General features: G+C 41.9%; 1 protein-coding gene across 2 annotated transcripts in view; it reads right to left on the reverse strand.

Moving 5' to 3' along the window:
• Window positions 1–19293, reverse strand: part of GPLD1 (glycosylphosphatidylinositol specific phospholipase D1) — a 72884-nt gene that overhangs the window by 30989 nt on the left and 22602 nt on the right. The window contains exons 6-13 of one of the 2 annotated variants that reach the window (XM_003823195.6): window positions 17952–18000; window positions 16909–16963; window positions 12178–12285; window positions 11925–11952; window positions 11693–11832; window positions 7755–7820; window positions 5305–5425; window positions 1518–1657 (exon numbers count right to left, since the gene is read on the reverse strand). In XM_003823195.6, coding sequence (XP_003823243.2) covers window positions 1518–1657; window positions 5305–5425; window positions 7755–7820; window positions 11693–11832; window positions 11925–11952; window positions 12178–12285; window positions 16909–16963; window positions 17952–18000 — 707 coding nt within the window. The remainder of the gene's footprint in view (window positions 1–1517; window positions 1658–5304; window positions 5426–7754; window positions 7821–11692; window positions 11833–11924; window positions 11953–12177; window positions 12286–16908; window positions 16964–17951; window positions 18001–19293) is intronic. The other variant, XM_034961540.3, reaches the window with a different exon arrangement.

Consider the following 19293-nt stretch of genomic DNA (forward strand, 5'->3'; position numbering starts at 1 on the left):
TTAGCTGGGTATGGTGGCAGGCGCCTGTAATCCCAGCTACTTTGGAGGCTGAGGCAGGAGAATCACTTGAACCCGGGAGGCAGAGAACCCAGTGAGCCGAAATCAGAACAAACGGCAGAACAAAGGAAAAAGTCAAGAGCAGTTGTTTAAGGCTGTGATACCTGGTGGGAGAGACAGACACTCCAGTGGACCCATTGCTGTTCTCTGCACTTTGGAGGCTCAATGCTGGCCAGTAATGGCCCTAGGGATGCCCCTGTGGCTGGCTGTGCTTATGTAGCTGCCAGCCCAGCAGGAGGCCTTTTGGATCTTTCAGGGAGGTAGCCATACACACAAGTGAACGACCAGTAAAGACAGCATTCACCTCCCCATCTCCTGCACTAGAGCTGAATGCACAGAAGCCCTGAAAGGAAGGACTGTCAGGAAATTGTGCCAAGGAAATGCAATGCCCTTTGGAATTAAGGAGTATGATTTTTTTAAAAAGCCTTCATCCAAATTTCCAGAAAATAGTCACTTTTATATACTTGGGGTTAGTTTTGTATGTTGTTGTTGTTTTGTTTTATTTTTTATTTATTTTGGGGGCTTAGTTTTGGTTGAATTTTAAAATCAGAGGAATTCCTAACATTCTCTTTATAAAACTGTCATGGTATACCAGCTTTTACCATATGAAGTTACAATATTTAAATCACTATAACAGCTATCTGCTTATATCCTTCTGATGTGACTAGATTACAAAAGAAATCTGTAAGAATTTATCTCCAAGAACATCAGAGCTTTACAAAAATTCCATGAAACAATCCTTTATTGTTGTGATTATTTACTAAACCAAAAGTTCCTTGTATTTAAACATATTTGACCAAGTGTAAGGAGATCATTTCATTGTTACAATAACTTAACCATTAAATTAATGCTTTTGGCCAGGTGCAGTGGCTCATGCTTGTAATCCCAGCACTTTGGGGGGCTGAGGCAGGTGGATCGCTTGAGCCCAGGAGTTTGAGACCAGCCTGGGCAACATAGCAAGACCCCATCTCTAGTACAGAAAAAAAAATTTTTTTAATCAAATAAATTAATGCTTTTGTTGATGATGAATTCATTGACAAGCAAGGTGCTAACAAGCACCATTTAAAACAGTTGCAGAGGGCTGGGCACAGTGGCTCACACCTGCAATCCCAGGACTTTGGGAGGCCAAGGCGGGAAGATCACTTGAGCCCAGAAGTTCGAGATCAGCCTGGTCAACATGGTGAAACCTTGTCTCTACTAAAAATATAAAAATTAGCCAGGCATGGTGGCGCGCACCTGTAACCCCAGCTACTGGGAAGCTGAGGCAGAGAATCACTTGAACCTGGGAGGCAGAGGTTGCAGTGAGCCAAGATCAAGCCACTGTACTCCAGCCTGGGTGACAAGTGAGACTCTGTCTCAAAAATAAAATAAAATAAAATGAAATAAAAAACAGTTGCAGAATGACTGAATAAAATTAATACTGAAGAAAACATTCACAAGTTAGATAAACTTATACATACCAGCCAAGCCTCGCATAAGGAAATGACAAGAAGTAAGATGCTAAGGGGCTGGAGACGTGCTTTTGTGACAACTGAGAGCCACCTATGAACATTGTCCTTATGTTCCTTTCCAAAGCCTTGTAGATAAAGGACATGGAATCCTGAAATAAAAGAATCATTATAGACAGTAAAGACACGTAGCATAATCAACAAAGCTACTGTTTCCTGTCCAGAGTATTGGACTTGTGTAAAGGAAATGAGTTTTTAGAAGTGCTAAACAATAAAATAAAACATTAGGTCCTATCAGCAAGTAAGATCACTTAGGACAGGCAATTAGGATAGTGAAATCATACCCCCAACTTATGCTGAGGGATGGTAGAGTTACAGCCCAAGAGGTTGGGACCAGGATGGGTAGAAAAAGTTATCGCTCTGTCTCCAGGCTGGAGTGCAGTGGCACGATCTCAACTCACTGCAACCTCCGCCCCCTGGGTTCAAGCAATTCTCCTGCCTCAGCCTCCCTAGTAGCTGGGATTACAGGTGCTCACCACCACACCCAGCTAATTTTTGTATTTTAGTAGAGATGGGGTCTCACCATGTTGGCCAGGCTGGTCTCGAATTCCTGACCTTAAGCAATCCACCTGCCTCGGCTCCCCCAAAGTGCTGGGATTACAGGCGTGAGCCACCATGCCCAGTGGACTAAAATTTTTTAAAAGACAAGTCTGTCCACGTGCAGTGGCTCACACCTGTAATCCTAGCACTTCAGGAGCCTGAGACAGGAGGATCACTTGAGCCCAGGAGTTTGAGACCAGCCTGGGCAACATGGAGAAACTCCACCTCAACAAAAAATACAAAAAATTAGCCGAGTGTGGTGGAGCGTGCCTGTAATCCCTGCTACTTGGGAGGCTGAAATGGGAGGATCACCTGCATCCAGGAATTTGAGGCTGCAGTGAGCTGAGATCTCACCGTTGCACTCCAGCCTGAGCAACAGAATGAGACTCTGTCTCAACAACAACAACAAAAAGAACAAGTCCTTTCAATCCAGAACTTTAATTGTATTTGTATATGTGTACATATATTAACAAACAAACTGGAACAACAGGATGCCAAAGATATCCTCCAGACCGGCCAGGCGCGGTGGCTCAAGCCTATAATCCTAGCACTTTGGGAGGTCAAGGTGGGCGGATCACAAGGTCAGGAGTTCGAGACCAGCCTGGCCAATATAGTGAAACCCCGTCTCTACTAAAAATTAGCTGGGAGTGGTGGCAGGCACCTGTAGTCCCAGCTACTTGGGAGGCTGAGGCAGGAAAATCACTTGAACCTGGGAGATGGAGGTTGCAGTGAGCTGAGATCGTGCCGCTGCACGCTAGCCTGGGTGACAGAGCAAGACTCCATCTCAAAAAAAAAAAAAAAGATATCCTCCAAACCACACCCAAGTTGAGAGGCGGCTGTATTTGCTGCCAGGCAGGCACGAGAGGTCACATGCAGAATGCTAGGAGCCGTACGCCACAGAATTTGGGGGACAACAAGCCCCTCAGCTTGGGATGCTGAATCGTTCTTAATGTGGTTACTGCAGAGACAAAAAACACAAACTAGAGCGGCCCTGAACAAGCTGGCCAGATACTAGATCCATCCAAGTTAAGGGGACACAACTCTAAATCTGCCCAAGGGTGACATGAGACCAAACAAGACTTCCTAGGTCTGCTCCAAAGCAGAGCACAGTTGGCTCAGAGCATGAAAGCAGCCCAGATGGCTCAGGCTCTGCAAAAGCACAGGGTCTGAGGATCTTTCAGGCACGAGTATGCCTTCTGCTTTGCCCATTCTAATCTCACTGGCAGGCCATGCATAGATTGCTTCATCCTAAAGCCTAGCTCTGACTTGCTCATTCATCCAGGAAGCAATTAATCAGCTCCTACTATATGCCAGGTACCACAACAGACACTGGGAACATAAAGTCCCTCCTTAGACAATTCATTTTTTTGCAAAGGAGAAAATCCAAATATGGCAAGACAAAATGACATGTGCTTTGATAGAGGTTCCCCTCCCCGGTCCGGGACCAGCTACATAATTTAAGGAGGCCAAGGCAAAATTAAAACATGCAGCCTTTTGTTAAAAAAAATTGTTAAAGCCGGGTGTGGTGGCTCACACCTGTAATCCCAGCACTTTGGGAGGCCCAGGTGGGCGGATTACCTAAGGTCAGGAGTTCAAGACCAGCCTGGCCAACACGGTGAAACCCCGTCTCTACTAAAAATACAAAAAGTAGCTGGGCATGGTGGCGGGTGCCTGTAATCCCAGCTACTCAGGAGGCTGAGGCAGGGAATTGCTTGAACCCGGGAGGCAGAGGTTACAGTGAGCTGAGGTGGTACCACTGCACTCTAGCTCAGGTGACAGAGCAAGACTCTGTCTCAAAAAAAAAAAAAAAAAATTGTTAAGAATTTTAAGGCAGTGACAGCAGTGCATTAAACCTAAACTAGGCCCTTCCGCAATTCCCAGAGACCCCATTCACAAAGCTGTCTAAACCCTTCTGACATTAAGAGCCCACTACAATCCAATGCCTACTTAGCTTCCTAACCCTCTCACAGTAACTCATATTCCTTGTCCTGTGCTCCAGGCAAATACGACTACTCAGATTTCCCAACACCTGAAACTTTCCCAACCCACTAACAGAAATGTACTCTCACTGATGAAATACTATCTACTGTCCAAGACCTAACTTGAATGTCCCCTCCTCCAGGAAGCCTTCTCTGTCCGATAGCCTCCATGGTGAAGCTTTTCTCCCTGCTATTTTTTTTGTTTTGTTTTTTGAGACAGGGTGTCACTCTAGCACCCAGGCTGGAGTGCAGTGGTGCAACCTCAGCTCACTGCAACCTCTGCCTTCCAGGAACAAGCAGTCCTCTCACCTCAGCCTCCCGAATAGCTGGGACTACAAGTGCACACTACCATGCCCAGCTGATTTTTTGTTATTTTTTTGTAGAGACAGGGTCTCATTATGTTACCCAGGCTAGTCTCAAACTCCTGAGCTCAAGCAATCCACCTGCCTTGGCCACTTAAAGTGCTGGGATTACAGGCGTGAGCCACCACGCCCATTCTCCCTACTATCTAATGATGCACTTACCGCACCATGGTATGTGTTGCAGTCTACTCACATAATGGTTATTTTTGTATTTGTCACTCCTTTCAGACTGAAATTTTTTAAGGGTCAGAGTTCATTTGTCTTTCATTTTATATCCCCCAGTAGAGTGTCTTCACTTAACAGCTAACTTCATTGATTAATTTCATACACAATGGGGCTATGCACAGTGAGCCTTCAACATTGTGAACGCCTTTGGGACTAAGTTCAAAGAAGGATTGGCCTGGGTGCCCAGGGTCATCTTGACTTGACAGAGACCACTGAGGTGCAGACTCAGGGCATCTCCAGAACAAACCACATATGGATGCCAAGAGTATTTGCCGGCCTGGCACATGCTTAGGCCCAGGCTGGAGTGCACTGGCATGATCATGGCTCACTGCAGCCTTGAACTCCTGGGCTCAAGCAATCCTCCTGCCTTAGCCTCCCAAGTAGCTGTGACAACAGGCACAGCCATCACACCCAGCTAATTTATTTATTTTTTATAGAGACAAGGTCTTGCTATGTTGCCCAGACAGGTCTCAAACTCCTGGACTCAAGGGATCCTCTCAACTCAGCCTCCCAGCCACCACATCCCACCACAGGTAAATTTCAATGGACAAATAAATACCCAGGGACTCAGCGAAACAAGGTATCTCAAGAAGCAGCATTCCTCTTTCTCAACTTAGAGCAAAAAATTCTTACCGGGGTCCAGGAATTTACACTAAAGAACACTCCTCTTTCAGTATAGTTTATATTCCTGTCAACACTTTCAGTTAGGGATGTAGTCAAATTTCTGTGAAAATCATTTTTCTGCATTTTCGAGCTGTTGAAGACAAAGAGGAATAAACTGGTTACGACTGAGAAAACAACCCCCGTAAAACTGAGTTGAAGAATATAGTCATGTTAATCACAGGTTAAAAGACCACAAAATTTTAACATCAGAAGGCTGAAGGAGCAACACAGAAAGTTTTAGAAAAACCTTCATTTCACAAAATCTTTTAGTAAACACATTTCTAAGGCTTAAAAGCCTATCCTTATAAAACATATTTCCTATAATATCAGAGTTCTATGGTAGGAGTAAAAGGCTTCAATTCTTTCCAGATTATGAAAAAATTTAGCAACAGGTATCAGCTGGTGGGGAAACTGGTATGCAAGCATACTGATTTTTTTTTTTTTTTTTTTTTTTTGAGACGGAGTCTTGCTCTGTCACCTAGGCTGGAGTGCAGTGGCACGATCTCGGCTCATTGCAACCTTCGCCTCCTGGGTTCAAGCAATTCTCCTGTCTCAGCCTCCTGAGTAGTCTGGAACTACAGGCATGCACCACCACACCCAGCTAATTTTTTTGTATTTTTAGTAGAGATGGAGTTTCACTATGTTGGCCAGGCTGGGCTCGAACTCCTGAGCTCAGGTGATCCACCTGCCTCGGTCTCCCAAAGTGCTGGAATTACAGGCGTGAGCCATCACGCCCGGCCAGCATACTGATTTATCTTCAAAGACATGCTAAAATTAATTATACAATAAAAATACATTTTCACATTCAAAGATGTCAACCAGCCAAAAAGCAGATGACTCAGGGAGCCAGAGAGGCTTCAGAAATGACTGAAGTAGGGAGTGGACAACAGCCGTAAGTGACGGGGCCCTGGGCATGACACCAACTAGTGTCAGGGTTCTGGCAACCCCAAGAAAGATTGCAAGCCTAATCAAAAGGTGCTCAATGTGATTAAACAACAACAAAGTATGCTGAAGGAATGGTTTGCTAGGAAAAAAAAAAAAAAGAAAAAAAAAGTTACCCAATTCAAATACAACAATAAGGACTTCACTGAACACTTTCTGTGTAATTTTCATTCTTCCAAAGTGCTAAGATCATTCCTCTCAGTACCTTTATCATTGCAATACTCTATTTTTGAATATCTCACTCTTGATCATCCTTAAATATCTCGGTTAAGCCATCACTTCTTCAAGGAGAGCTCTTTTGTGCCCAGGGCCAGGATGCTCTGTTGCAAATCCCCAGAGCACCCTGCATTTTTAATTCCTGACACTTAAATATCTGTTAAGTCATCATTTCTTCAAGGAGAACCCTCCTGTGCCCAGGCCAGGACGCTTGCAAATCCCCAGAGCACCTTGCATTTTTTCTTCCTAACACTTAACAATGTCCACAATTACTTGTTTAGTGCCCATCTACCTGCCAGGCCATATACCTGAGAGCAGGAACTGTTTCTGTCTTGTTCACAATGATATCTCTAGTGCCTGAACCAGTTCCTGGCACCTACTGATTAATAAATGATATTTTATTATTTGTGTTATTTTGTTCTATTAATAAATATACACATATTTGTAATATTAATAACTTATTAAATGAATGCATAAATGACTGTTGGTTGGTACCTGACTCCAGCAGAAAATATCATTTCTTAAAATACAAACCAGGCCTCTGGCCCTTAACACTGAGGGCTTCTCCCAACACTGTCTCATCAATAAATAAATTTTCATGTAAAATCTGGGTGAAGTTTATGAGTAAGACAATAATATTGATAGTTACAATAATACTAACTACATTTCTTCTTTCTTTTTTTGAGACAGGATCTGACTCTGTTGCCTAGACTGGAGTGTACTGGCCTGATCTCAGCTCACTGCAGCCTCGAACTCCTAGGCTCAAGCAATCCTCCCGCCTCAGCCTCCCAAGTAGCTGGGACTACAGGCACACACCACCATACCCGGCTAATTTTGTTCATTTTTTGTAGATATAGGGGTCTCACTGTGTTGCTGAGGCTGGTCCTGAACTCCTGGACTTAAGGGATCCTCCTGCCTCAGCCTCCCAGAGTGCTAGGATTACATGTATGAACCACTGTGCCCAGCTACTAACTACCATTTAATGAGCAACCCAACATGTGCTAATTGCTTTACATCCACCACTGCATGTCATCCACACCATAATTCTGAGAGTGTTGATGTGCTTTTTCCATTTTGCAAAAGGAGGAAGCTATAGCTCCAAAAATCAAGCAGCTTGTTCAAAAATCACACAGCTGCAAGTGACAAATCTGGAATTTGAACCTACAGCTGTCTCTCAACAGATCCCGTGTTCTCAACCTCTATAGGGCATCTCCTCCAGGTGAGATGTACTTTTTCTATGAACAATTTTGGAATCCACTTACTCCTGGGTGTGGTTTTGCTGGCCGCCACATGCAATGAACAGAGGGTTCTCAGCCAGGTTGCAGTCACTGAGGAAACAGTCAAATGAGTTAGGCATTTGTCTACTTCTTCACAAGCATGAATTTTACCGAGAATCGGTAGTGCGCTTCAATCATCTCCCAAAGGCTTAAAGTGTTCATTACCTAGCCATACAGGACCAATTAAGAGCCCATGTTCTCCCAGAGAGGGTGGGTAGGCTGACGGTTGTCACTATCATGGTAATCCAGGAAGGCTCATGCTGCCAGTCACCCCAGACTCAGCCTTCCTCTTCCCTCCCCGCTCCACCTGCTGAGCTGTTCCATGCTAACATGAAACGTCTCAGAATTTGAGAGTGTTATCAAAACTGGTTACCAATTATGTCACCTTCTGCCCAATTATACACATTTATGCCTATATGTGTCTGAATTTCTCAATTTCATTTCTTTAAAAAAAATTCCATAATTTCAATAATTAAATAGCTAATGAAGGATCCCCTTTTACAAGTGAAAAAGCCTCTGAGAACATAAGAGATAAACTCTTCCCAATAGAGGCTTTCCCCCAACACTGAACAGAAGCACTGAGGAAGCAGGTATTAATATAAGAAGAGTATTCTGGAATGAAGACTATCTTAAGATTTGTATGGAGGTCACTGAGGGAGGCTGGGGTAATACAAAAGTAATGTGGAGTGTAGGGGTGAAGAAAATTAGTTGCTGAAAAAGGAATTCCAAAAAGGAGGTGGGAAAAAGCTGAAGGCAAACTTTTCCTACCAAAACATTTCTCTGGCCAGGTTTGAGCTGAGGAAAAGGTTCTCTCTTTGGACCTTTTCTTCTCCACCACAGGACACAAAAGGCAGCCTTACAGCATTAGCACTATACTTTCAAATAGAGTTTGAGGTGAGTAGAGTTCTCGGCAATGTAACTACCACTACTTCATTGCTTTTTTAAGGAAAATATACCAAATAACATAAGTGAGCTTTGGAAGATAACCTGTCTTAGTAAGCTGGGAAATGCCTGTTACTATGAACATATTTATGTTTTCCTTTCTGTTATGAATTTTTTTGTGTTGTCTCTTTTTGGAGACTTCTCTGAATTTCCCATACATTTTCATAAATTCTGATGAATCTTTCTTTGTATATGTATGCAAAGAAGCAATCAACTCATGGAATTTTATACCTTGGTAAATTGGGACAGCGATCAAGAGACAAGAAATATGTTCTTTCTCAATTATCTTTTCCTAACGAAAGAATAAGGTCCAGCTATACATCTTTCCTTAGCTTTTTGGAGAACCAAACCAAAAATGAACACCAAAAAATGTTTTCCAGTTTGGATTATATAAAACAAGTAAGTGCAGGTCAATCACTCAAACATGCCCATATGTTATGAGTCCTTCCAATACAAACTTTGCTTCCTTCTAATAATAATAGTAACCAATACTTAGTAAGTGCTTACTCTATGCTAAACCCTTTACATGACTGATCTAATTTACTCCTCACAAAAATCCTATGGTAAAAATAGTATTGCTGTCCCAATTTTATAGGTGAGGAAATAAGATTTTGGAAGGTTTAGCAACTTGTTCCAGATAACTCAGTAGTGAGTGGCAGATCTCTTAAATTCTGTACAACCATGGCAGTATGCACCTAAAAACCCACGTCCACGGGAGAGCTTGGGGATTTTAGTTGAGGTTTATTTCACTATTAAAAGTGGCATCCATATGAGATTGCTAACCCTGCCAAATTGTTACTCACTGAGTGTTAAAAACAAGTTTATTATGTACCAAGCTAAGGTCGAATTTGTCATCAAAGGGAATTTTGTTTCAAATCAACACAATATATAATTATGGTTAACACTGTTTGGGTACTAGCAAATGCTTATAAGGGTAAAGGAACATCACCCAGTATAATATTCTGGATCTACATTCTGTAGGCCATTCCAACTTATAAACAGCCAACTCTGCTATGATCCTGACCTGGAACAGTCTCCCAGGCACAGGTCCCGCCCAGAGAACCCTCTTTCCCACTGCTGATGTTACAGCCTAAGCTTCCCGCTCTGCCCTTTCCCCGATTCGGGGGCTGCCCTGTGCTTCCTAGCCACACCCACATCTCAACCCAGTTCAGGTCAGTAGTGGGGAGAGGCTGCATGTCCAACAGCATGATCAGAAATGGGTTCTCTGGGCCAGGCGTGGTGGCTCACGCCTGTAATCTCAGCACTTTGGGAGACAGAGGTGGGTGGATCACTTGAGGTCAGGAGATCGAGACCAGCCTGGCCAACCAACATGGCAAAACTCTGTCTCTACAAAAAATACAAAAATTAGCCAGGTGTAGTGGTGAGTACCTGTAGTCATAACTACTCGGGAAGCTGAGGCAGGAGAACTGCTTGAACCCAGGAGGTGGAGGTTGCAGTGAGCCGAGATCGCACCACTGCACTCTAGCCTGGGCAACAGAGCAAGACTCTGTCTCAAAAAAAAAAGGAAAGAAAAGAAAAAAAAAGAAATGGGTTTTCCGGCCACGCATGGTGGCTCATGCCTGTTATCCCAGCACTTTGGGAGTCTGAGGCGGGTGGATCACTTGGATCTCAGGAGGTGGAGACCAGCCTGGGCAACATGGTAAAACCCCGTCTTTACCAAAAATACAAACAATTAGCCTGGTGCGGTGGTGTGAGCCTGTGGTCCCAGGTACTCGAGGCTGAGGCACAAGAATCACTTGAGCCCAGGAGGTGGAGGTTGTAGTGAGCTGAGATGATGCCACTGCACTCCAGCCTGGGTGACAGAACAAGACCCCATCTCAAAAACAAAAAACAAAAACATATGTGCTCTTAAAAAAAAAAAGAAAAAGAAAGAAATGGGTTATCAGAAGAGCCTTGGCTCCCTCTGATCTAGGGGTAGTGTAAGACTCTGTCAGAGTCTAATGATCTACTACAGCTAGAAGTGGGGACAATCACAGTCTACCTTATCTATATTTCAGCTGAGTTTCTGATTAATTCTTGTCCTGAGCATGCTTAGGAGAAGAAAAGAAACTGGAGGTTCAGCAGCTGTCCCATCTGGGCTAGATGTCAAATTTCAACAGAATGTTTTACAAATGCATTTATTTCTCATTTTACGTTGGAGTGTGTGTTGGGGCATGTAGCTATAACTCTATTTGCTTCTGTTTTTTTAGTATTAGGTGAGGCATCCTTTGACACCCTCAAACCCTGAGAGTGTAGTCAGGGTGGAGAGGTGTGTCACCACAGCAAGAACACAGCCACTCTGGGACCTGTGGAGACCTGGCACTCCAGCCCCCAGCATGGGTTTTCCCAAAAGAAACAGATGGAGGCTGGGTGCAGTGGCTCATGCCTGTGATCCCAGCACTTTGGGAGACCAAGGCAGGTGGATCACTTGAGGCCAGGAGTTTCAGGCCAGCCTGGCCAATATGGCGAAACCCCATCTCTACTAAAAATACAAAAAAATTAGCCAGGAATGGTGGTGCACACCTGTAGTCCCAGCTGATTGGGAGGCTGAGGCACGAGACTCCCTTGAACCCAGGAGGCAGAGGTTGCAGTGAAGCCGAGATCGTGCCACTGTACTCCAGCCTGAGCAACAGAGCAAGACTCTGTCTCAAAATAAAAAGAAAGAAACAAATGGAGCACCACCTGTGGAGGCTGATTCCTGCCTGGCTGAGCCATTTCTCACAGACCCCAAATATTGCAATAACTGTCTCTCTATTTCTAAAACATGAGCAGCATCAACCAAGCCAACTGGATGGGAACCAGTCGAGTTTATAAGATCACCGAGTTTCCATTCTTTCCCTCTTTGAATAGGTTAGAAAAGCACTTCATGAGATTGTTTTGTTTTGTTTTTATGTGATCAGTTGAAAAACCTGAGAGTTATGTTGGGGAATGGGGTAAAAAGGCAGGGAGTGATTGGTAATAGAAATGCAATATGAATTCACCTGGTCCCATTCTCCAACATGAAGCTTGTTAGATGGTAAATATTAGTGGACCAAAATGCCATATCATCCAGTCCTCCAAGAAAATACTCTTGGAATTGTTCCACCAAAAACGGGGACTTTGTAGAGTAAGTGGGATATAACTATGGCAGAGAGAAAGAAAAAATAAAATGAATATGGTACTATTCCTGGTATCTTTATAATCCTTTAAGATTTGGAAGAATGATGCCTTTACCTTGGAAACAGCTAGCATCTCACCATACCTGCAAAATAAACAATAATTTTGGCTGTGAGTTGCAGTTTGTAACAGAAATGAAGCAAATAATGAAGAAAAAGTTCCATCCACCCTTTTCCACCGTCATGCAACTGCCTTTGAATAAGCAGAATCCATAAATCCAAAATCCAGTCTCAGGAAACAAAAACATAAAAACTGTGCAAAGGAAGTCACAACAAAATCAGTTGCAAATTGTCCTCTGAGTTACGCTTACATTTCTAAGAACTGGATATGTGAACAATCAACGATTACATTTTCAGTGATGACTTTTCGACCATACAGTTTTTCATAAATTCCCAGTAGATCTTTGACTGGCACATACCTGAAAAATGCAGAATAAAGTAAGAGTTGTTTTGATTCTGAAGCTGAAAATAGTAACAGCAGCAGCAGCAGCTACCAGTTATTCCGTGATTATTTTGTGCCAGGCACTATGTAAAAGTCTTTACATGCACTAGTTATTTAATCCTAGCAATGACCTCAGGTGGTTAGTACTATCATATTCCCATTTTACATAAGAAGAAATGATTAAGGCACAGAAAAGTTAAATAATTGGCCCAATGATGCAGAGCAAACAACTGGTAACTTAATCAAATATTTATGTAGGTATACTCAGATTGGAAACTAACTATAACGTACAAAAAGAGTGGTTAATTTTGTGAATTCAGAGTTCAAGAAGTAATTTAAAGTATTTTCATTGTTTCAAGTTGAATTGAAAAGAATTATTTTAAAAACACTATTATAAAAATGTCTCCTCACCCTGACATCTTAATTTCAGAGTATATAAAGTATACAAAAAAGTATACCAAAGTATAAAAGTATTGTAAAGGAAAATAAATCTCAGAACCCCAAAATCACTAAACTAAAGGGAAAAGTCAAGCTGGGAACCGTGTAGGGCAAACCTGCCTCCCAGTCTATTTCTGTGTGGTTTCTGTGTGGTTGTTTTTGTTTTCTGTTTTTTGGTTTTTTTTTTGGAGACGGAGCTTCACTCTTGTTGCCCAGGCTGGAGTGCAATGGTGCAATCTCCGTTCACCGCAACCTCCGCCTCCCGGGTTCAAGCAATTCTCCTGCCTCAGCCTCCCGAGTAGCTGGGATTACAGGCGTGTGCCACCACGCCCAGCTAATTTTATATTTTTGGTAGACATGGGGTTTCTCCATGTTGGTCAGGCTGGTCTCGAACTCCCAACCTCAGGTGATCCACCTGCCTCGGCCTCCCAAAGTGCTCGGATTACAGGCGTGAGCCACCACACCCGGCCCTCCCAATCTATTTCTAAGTGAGATTGCTACAAAGCTTAAAAGCTACATACCTCCCTCACAATTTGCCCACAAGGAAATTCATGTGGGCAAAGGACAGATAGAACTCAAATATCATCCCTCTGCTCACCTGAGACAAATGTATATCTGATTGCTTCCTTTGCCTAATTGTTTCACTAAACCAGATTACAGCATAAGTGACACTATTACTGTAAATTGCATATTCAGTGAAAGGCTAATTGGAAATTCGGAAGGATGTCTCGTGTCTACCTATGACCTGGAAGCCTCCTCCTCACTTCGAGTTGTCCTGTCTTTCTGGACTGAACCAATGGACATTTTACTTATTTTTTTATTTTTATTTTTTTTTGAGATGGAGTCTCACTCTGTCACCCAGGCTGGAGTGCAGTGGTGCGATCTCGGTTCACCGCAACCTCCGCCTTCCAAGTTCAAGCAATTCTCCTGCCTCAGCCTCCCAAGCAGCTGAGACTACAGGCGTGCGCCACCATGCCTGGCCAAAACAACTGACCTGTAAGGGGACTGAACCCGCGACCCTGGTGTCATTAGCACCACAACTGAGCTAACTGGCCAATAGCCATTTCGCATTTATTGATTGATGTCCCAAGTCTCCCTAAAATGTACAGATAACCAAGATGTGCCCCAACAGCCTTGGGCACATGTTGTCATCCGGACCTCCTGAGGCTGTATCATGGGTGTGTCCTTAATCTTGGCAAAACAAACTTCCTAAATTGATTGAGACTTGTCTCAGATACTTCTTGGTTTACAGTATAAAGCAATGAAAAGAATTCTAAATCAGGCTTTTGGTTCACAAATATTAGTTATTTCCGTTGCAAAGAGCAGCATTTAAAAACCAGATTTATACTCAGTCATCTTTTAATGTAAAAATCCTCAGAATAAACAAGATAAAAAATCGCAACCAATAAAATCTAACTTTAGTAGGTTTCTTTTAGTAGGTAAAAGAAAGAAACAATTGAGAGACTCATTTTTTATTTTATAAGAGCACTGGAATGGCATTCCCAATAAAAATAGCTTAAAAGGTCAGACAAAATAACAAAAAATATTTTTTTAAATGAATCACCAAGCTAGCAGGACAGCAGAAATTTTTCAAAGGCCAAAAACAACTAGAAACAAAAAAACCCCGGGAGGTAAGCAAATGGGACAACCAGCTTTTGCCCTGAGAACGTGTGCCACACCCTACACGTTAGGTTTGGAACCTGGACGGTTTTTTTTTTGTTTGTTTTTTTGAGATGGAGTTGGAGTCTCACCCTGTCGCCCAAGCTGGAGCGCAGTGGCATGATCTCGGCAGTTCTTAACTTGAGCCTACTTATTCTAGCACCATGGAATATCACCAAACATGACCAGTATAACTCCAGTCACATCTGATAAAGGAGACTTTAACGCAGCAACTATTATTAGAGATAAAGAGGGATTTTGCCTCACGATAAAAAGCTCAATTCACAAGATATCCTTTTGAAATTGAATGTACCTAACAATATATCTTCAAAATCTATATAGCAAAGCAAACTTTGGCAGAACTACAAGAAATTGAAAAATCTACCCTCATGTGGGAGATTTTTGAAACTAATTTCTCTCTTAATAATCAGATAAACCTGATAAAAAGTAAAGAAATAAATAGTGATGTTATCTTACTTATAACTTACAAATCTTTTTATTTGAATGGTAAATTTTTTTTTCTTTTTTTCTTTTTTGAGACAGAGTTTTGCTCTTGTCTCTCAGGCTGAAGTGCAATGGCATGAGCTCAGCTCACTGAAACCTCCGCCTCCCAGGTTCAAGTGATTCTCCTGCCTCAGCCTCCCAAGTTGCTGGGATTACAGGCACGTGCCATCGTACCAGGCTAATTTTTGTATTTTTAGTAGAGACAGGGTTTAACCATGTTGGCCAGGCTGATCTCGAACTCCTGACCTCAGGTGATTCACCTGCCTCACTCTCCCAAAGTGCTGGGATTACAGGCATGAGCCACCGTGCCTGGCCTCAATATTTCAAAATTGTTAATTTTCCAATTCATTTCTAGATTCAATAAACACTTAATCAAAATTCCAGCAAAGTTTTTCTTGCAACATGACAACTTGAGCCTAAATCTTATTTGAAAGAACAAAGGCAAAGAATAGGCAAGGTACTTTTGAAGAAAAAGAAGGACTAGTTATAAGATCTGCCCTAACAGAGCCCAAGACTTATTATAAAGCTACAGCAATTAAAATAATCAGTATTGTTCAGGGACCAAAAGGACATATCAGAAAGCCCAGAAACTGACCCATACATATACATAACATTTTAATTTATAACCCAAAGGGGGTGCAGTGGCTCACACCTATAATCCCAACACTTGGGAGGCCAAGGTGGGCGGATCACTTGAGCCCAGGAGTTCGAGACCAGCCTGGGCAACATGGCAAGACCTCATCTCTTACAAAACATTAAAAAATTAGCCAGGTGGAGGCTGAGGTGGGAGGATCATTTGGGCCTGGAAGTTGGAGTTTGCAGTGACCCAAGATCACACATCACTGCACTCCAGCCCGAGCCACAGAGTTAGACTGGCTCAAAAAAAAAGAAAGAAAAAGAAAACCAAAACAGAGAAGGTATTGTAGATCAGCAAGGAAAGGGGAGACTATTGATAAATCATTCTGGGACAATCCATTATCTCCAGAGGAAAAAATAAAGTTAGATTTACATCTCAGAACATACAAAACATTAACTCCAGTTAAATCAAAGACATAAAGCTAAGATATAAAACTATAAAAGCTTTAGAAGTCTATGTAAGAGAATAACCATTTGCCCTCAAGGTAGAAAGGTTTTCTTTCTTTTTATTTAAGAGACAGGGTCTCACTCTGTTGCCCAGGCTGTAGTGCAGAGGCGCGATCATAGCTCACTGAAGCCTCAAACTCCTGTGCTCAAGTGATCCTCCCACCTCAGCCTCCCGAGTAGCTGGGACTACAGATGCTGTGCCACCACACCTAGCTAAGAACGGATTTCTTAAATAAGACATCAGAAGTACAGATTACAAAGGAAAAACTGATCTATTCAACTACATGAATATTAACAAATCCTGTTTGTCAAGATACACAATAAAATAAGTGAAAGGACATACCACAAACTGTGAAAGACATTTGTAATAACTAAGTGACAAACTGACAAGACAGTAGAAGCCAGAATATATAAATACTCACAAATAAATAAAAAGGATAAACAACCCAACAGAAAAATAGACTGAAAACTGGAAAAAGTTTTCACTTAAAATCAAACACAAACGATCCATAAAATAGAAGAAAAGTGTGACCTCATTAGCAATCTGGGAAATTCAAACTGCAACCTCAATGAGATACCATTACACACAAACAGGCTGGAAATTTTAACAGTTGGACAATACCAAGTATTGGAGAATGCAGAAGAAGCAGAATGATTATACAAAGCTAATGGGAGCATAAGTTAAGATGATCATTTTGAAAAAGTAAACTATGACTCAGCAACTCCACTCCATTCAAAATTGAGTGGAATTCAATTTCTCAAAGAATCTAGACTATGCTAATATGCAATTTTACTTTTCAAAATTTACCAGTGCAGAAGACTTCTAATTATATTGTCAGTTATATTTTCTAAGAAAAAAAGTCAAGGCTCTAAATGCCACTTAGATACCACATATTTAGATGTACATTGCTCTTACCAGCGTCGTGCAAGGTAATTAAAATTAAATTCAAACTGGCTCAACACATCTCCTCCTAGGGTATGAGAAAAATATTGACATTCGGTGGATTAGTGACAAACATAGCATGCATCTTTCAACATGAGGTCTGACAAGTCAGATTATTAGTTTTTCACATTATTACATGTTTTTGTTCATTGTTTTAGGTAAAGGCATGCCTTTTTTTTTTTTTTTTTTTTTAGACGGAGTTTTGCTCTTATTGCCCAGGCTGGAGTGCAATGGCGTGATCTCGGCTCACTGAAACCTCCGCCTCCTGGGTTCAAGCAATTCTCCTGCCTCAGCCTCCCTCGTAGCTGGGATTACAGGCATGCGCCACCACACCCAGCTAATTTTTGTATTTTTAGTAGAGGTGGGGTTTCACCATGTTGGCCAGGCTGGTCTTGAACTCCTGACCTCAGGTGATCCACCTGCCTTGGCCTGCCAAAGTGCTGGGATTACAGGTGTGAGCCACCACGCCAGGCCGCCTTTTTTTTTTTTTTTTTTTTAAGAAAAAATTATCTTATAAAAATCTTAGTTAGTGAAACATATAAATTAAGAAAGAACTGGCCATATAACCAAAGGTGTTTTTTGTTTTACTTTAAGGAAATATCGACCATAAGGGTTTAATAAACACCATTCACCACCTAGTTTAAATATTTAAAAGTAATTTACTACTACAGGCAAAAGGTGGAGTTTACTAGTTTAAAGCTAAAGTATTAGGAAAGTAGGAGACACTAGCTAATGAATTTTAACCCAATGTATAAGTAAAGTTTTTCTAAAATTATGACATGTCAACAACAAAGTGTAGAATTTTTTAACAAAAAAATACATATAGACACAAGTTTTTAGAAATACATCTCTATGTTAAATGAGGTACATCTCTACTCTAAATGAACTGCAACATTAAATAGAAAATACATGCAACCAGCAAAATATCAAAGACACACATATTTAAAGCACAGTAGTGATGTCATTATAAGTGAACTACACCACGAGAAAATTTAGCAAATGTAAATAAACAGTACCAAAATCACCAGCCGAATGAGCCTCTGAATAGGAGCCGTGAAAATCAATCTAAGAAAGAAAGAGAACCATCTGGTGTGTATTACAAATTGTAGCCCCAACTCTTACTTCCACAGTCAAGCAAGTGGTGGGAGATGACAGCTAACTCAATGAACTGCTGAGGATGCATAATAGAGAGACTCAATTTTCACACTAACATTTTATTAGTAAAAAAAAAATAATAATAAAAAGGCAGGGCACGGTAGCTCACGCCTGTAATCCCAACACTTTGGGAGGTTGAGGCGGGTGGATAACCTGAGGTCAGGAGTTCGAGTCCAGCCTGGCCAACATAGTGAAACCCCATCTCTACTAAAAATACAAAAAATTGGCCGGGCATGGTGGCGGGTTCTGGTAATCCCAGCTACTTGGGAGGCTGAGGCAGGAGAATCACTTGCACCCGGGAGGCGAGGTTGCAGTGAGCCGAGATTGCACCACTGCACTCCAACCTGGGCAACAAGAGTGAAACTCCATCTAAAAAACAAACAAACAAAAAAACAACAACAAAAAAACCACACACACACACACACATATGCGCAGCTGAGTTGGATACATATGTCTGGTAATAAAGCTACTACAGACAACTCTGTCTTATAGGATATATATAAAAATCTCTGAGTTGAAGTTGAAACTTCTAACAGAATGTAATTAACATAAATTAAGGACCAGGGGGCCTTCCAGAGGCTAAGTCATCAGGTAAGATCACAATTTTCAGTTTGAGGACATGGCATTTTCATATAGAAAGTTAAAAAGAAAGAGAAAAAGTCCAATAAAGTAGAAGTATTACTTTTAAATAGAACCAAGTGGCAGGTATTCATATCCTTCTTAAGATATACAGCTCGAATAAAGCATAAAATCAAATATTTTTGTGACTAAAACAAAACATCATATCTATGACTGTTTCCAGTACACACTAGCCACTCTGCTCTTGTGGAGGAATCTACCCAGTTGGCAAGAAGAATAAAAGGAATGAATTGGGCCGGGTGCGGTGGCTTATGCCTGTTATCCCAGCACTTTGGGAGACCAAGGCAGGCAGATCACGAGGTCAGGAGATCAAGACCGCCCTGGCAAACATGGTGAGACCCCCGTCTCTACTAAAAATATAAAAATTAGCTAAGCGTGGTGGCACGTGCCTGTAATCCCAGCTACTCAGGAGGCTGAGGCAGGAGAATCACTTGAACCTGGGAGTTGGAGGTTGCAGTGAGCCAAGATCGTGCCTTTGCACCACTGCATTCCAGCCTGGCAACAGAGCGAGACTCCATCTCAAAAAAAAAAAAAAAGGAACAAATTGGAAAAGATGGGCCTCTA

Source organism: Pan paniscus, chromosome 5 (assembly GCF_029289425.2).
Source record: "Pan paniscus chromosome 5, NHGRI_mPanPan1-v2.0_pri, whole genome shotgun sequence".
NCBI lineage: Eukaryota > Metazoa > Chordata > Mammalia > Primates > Hominidae > Pan > Pan paniscus.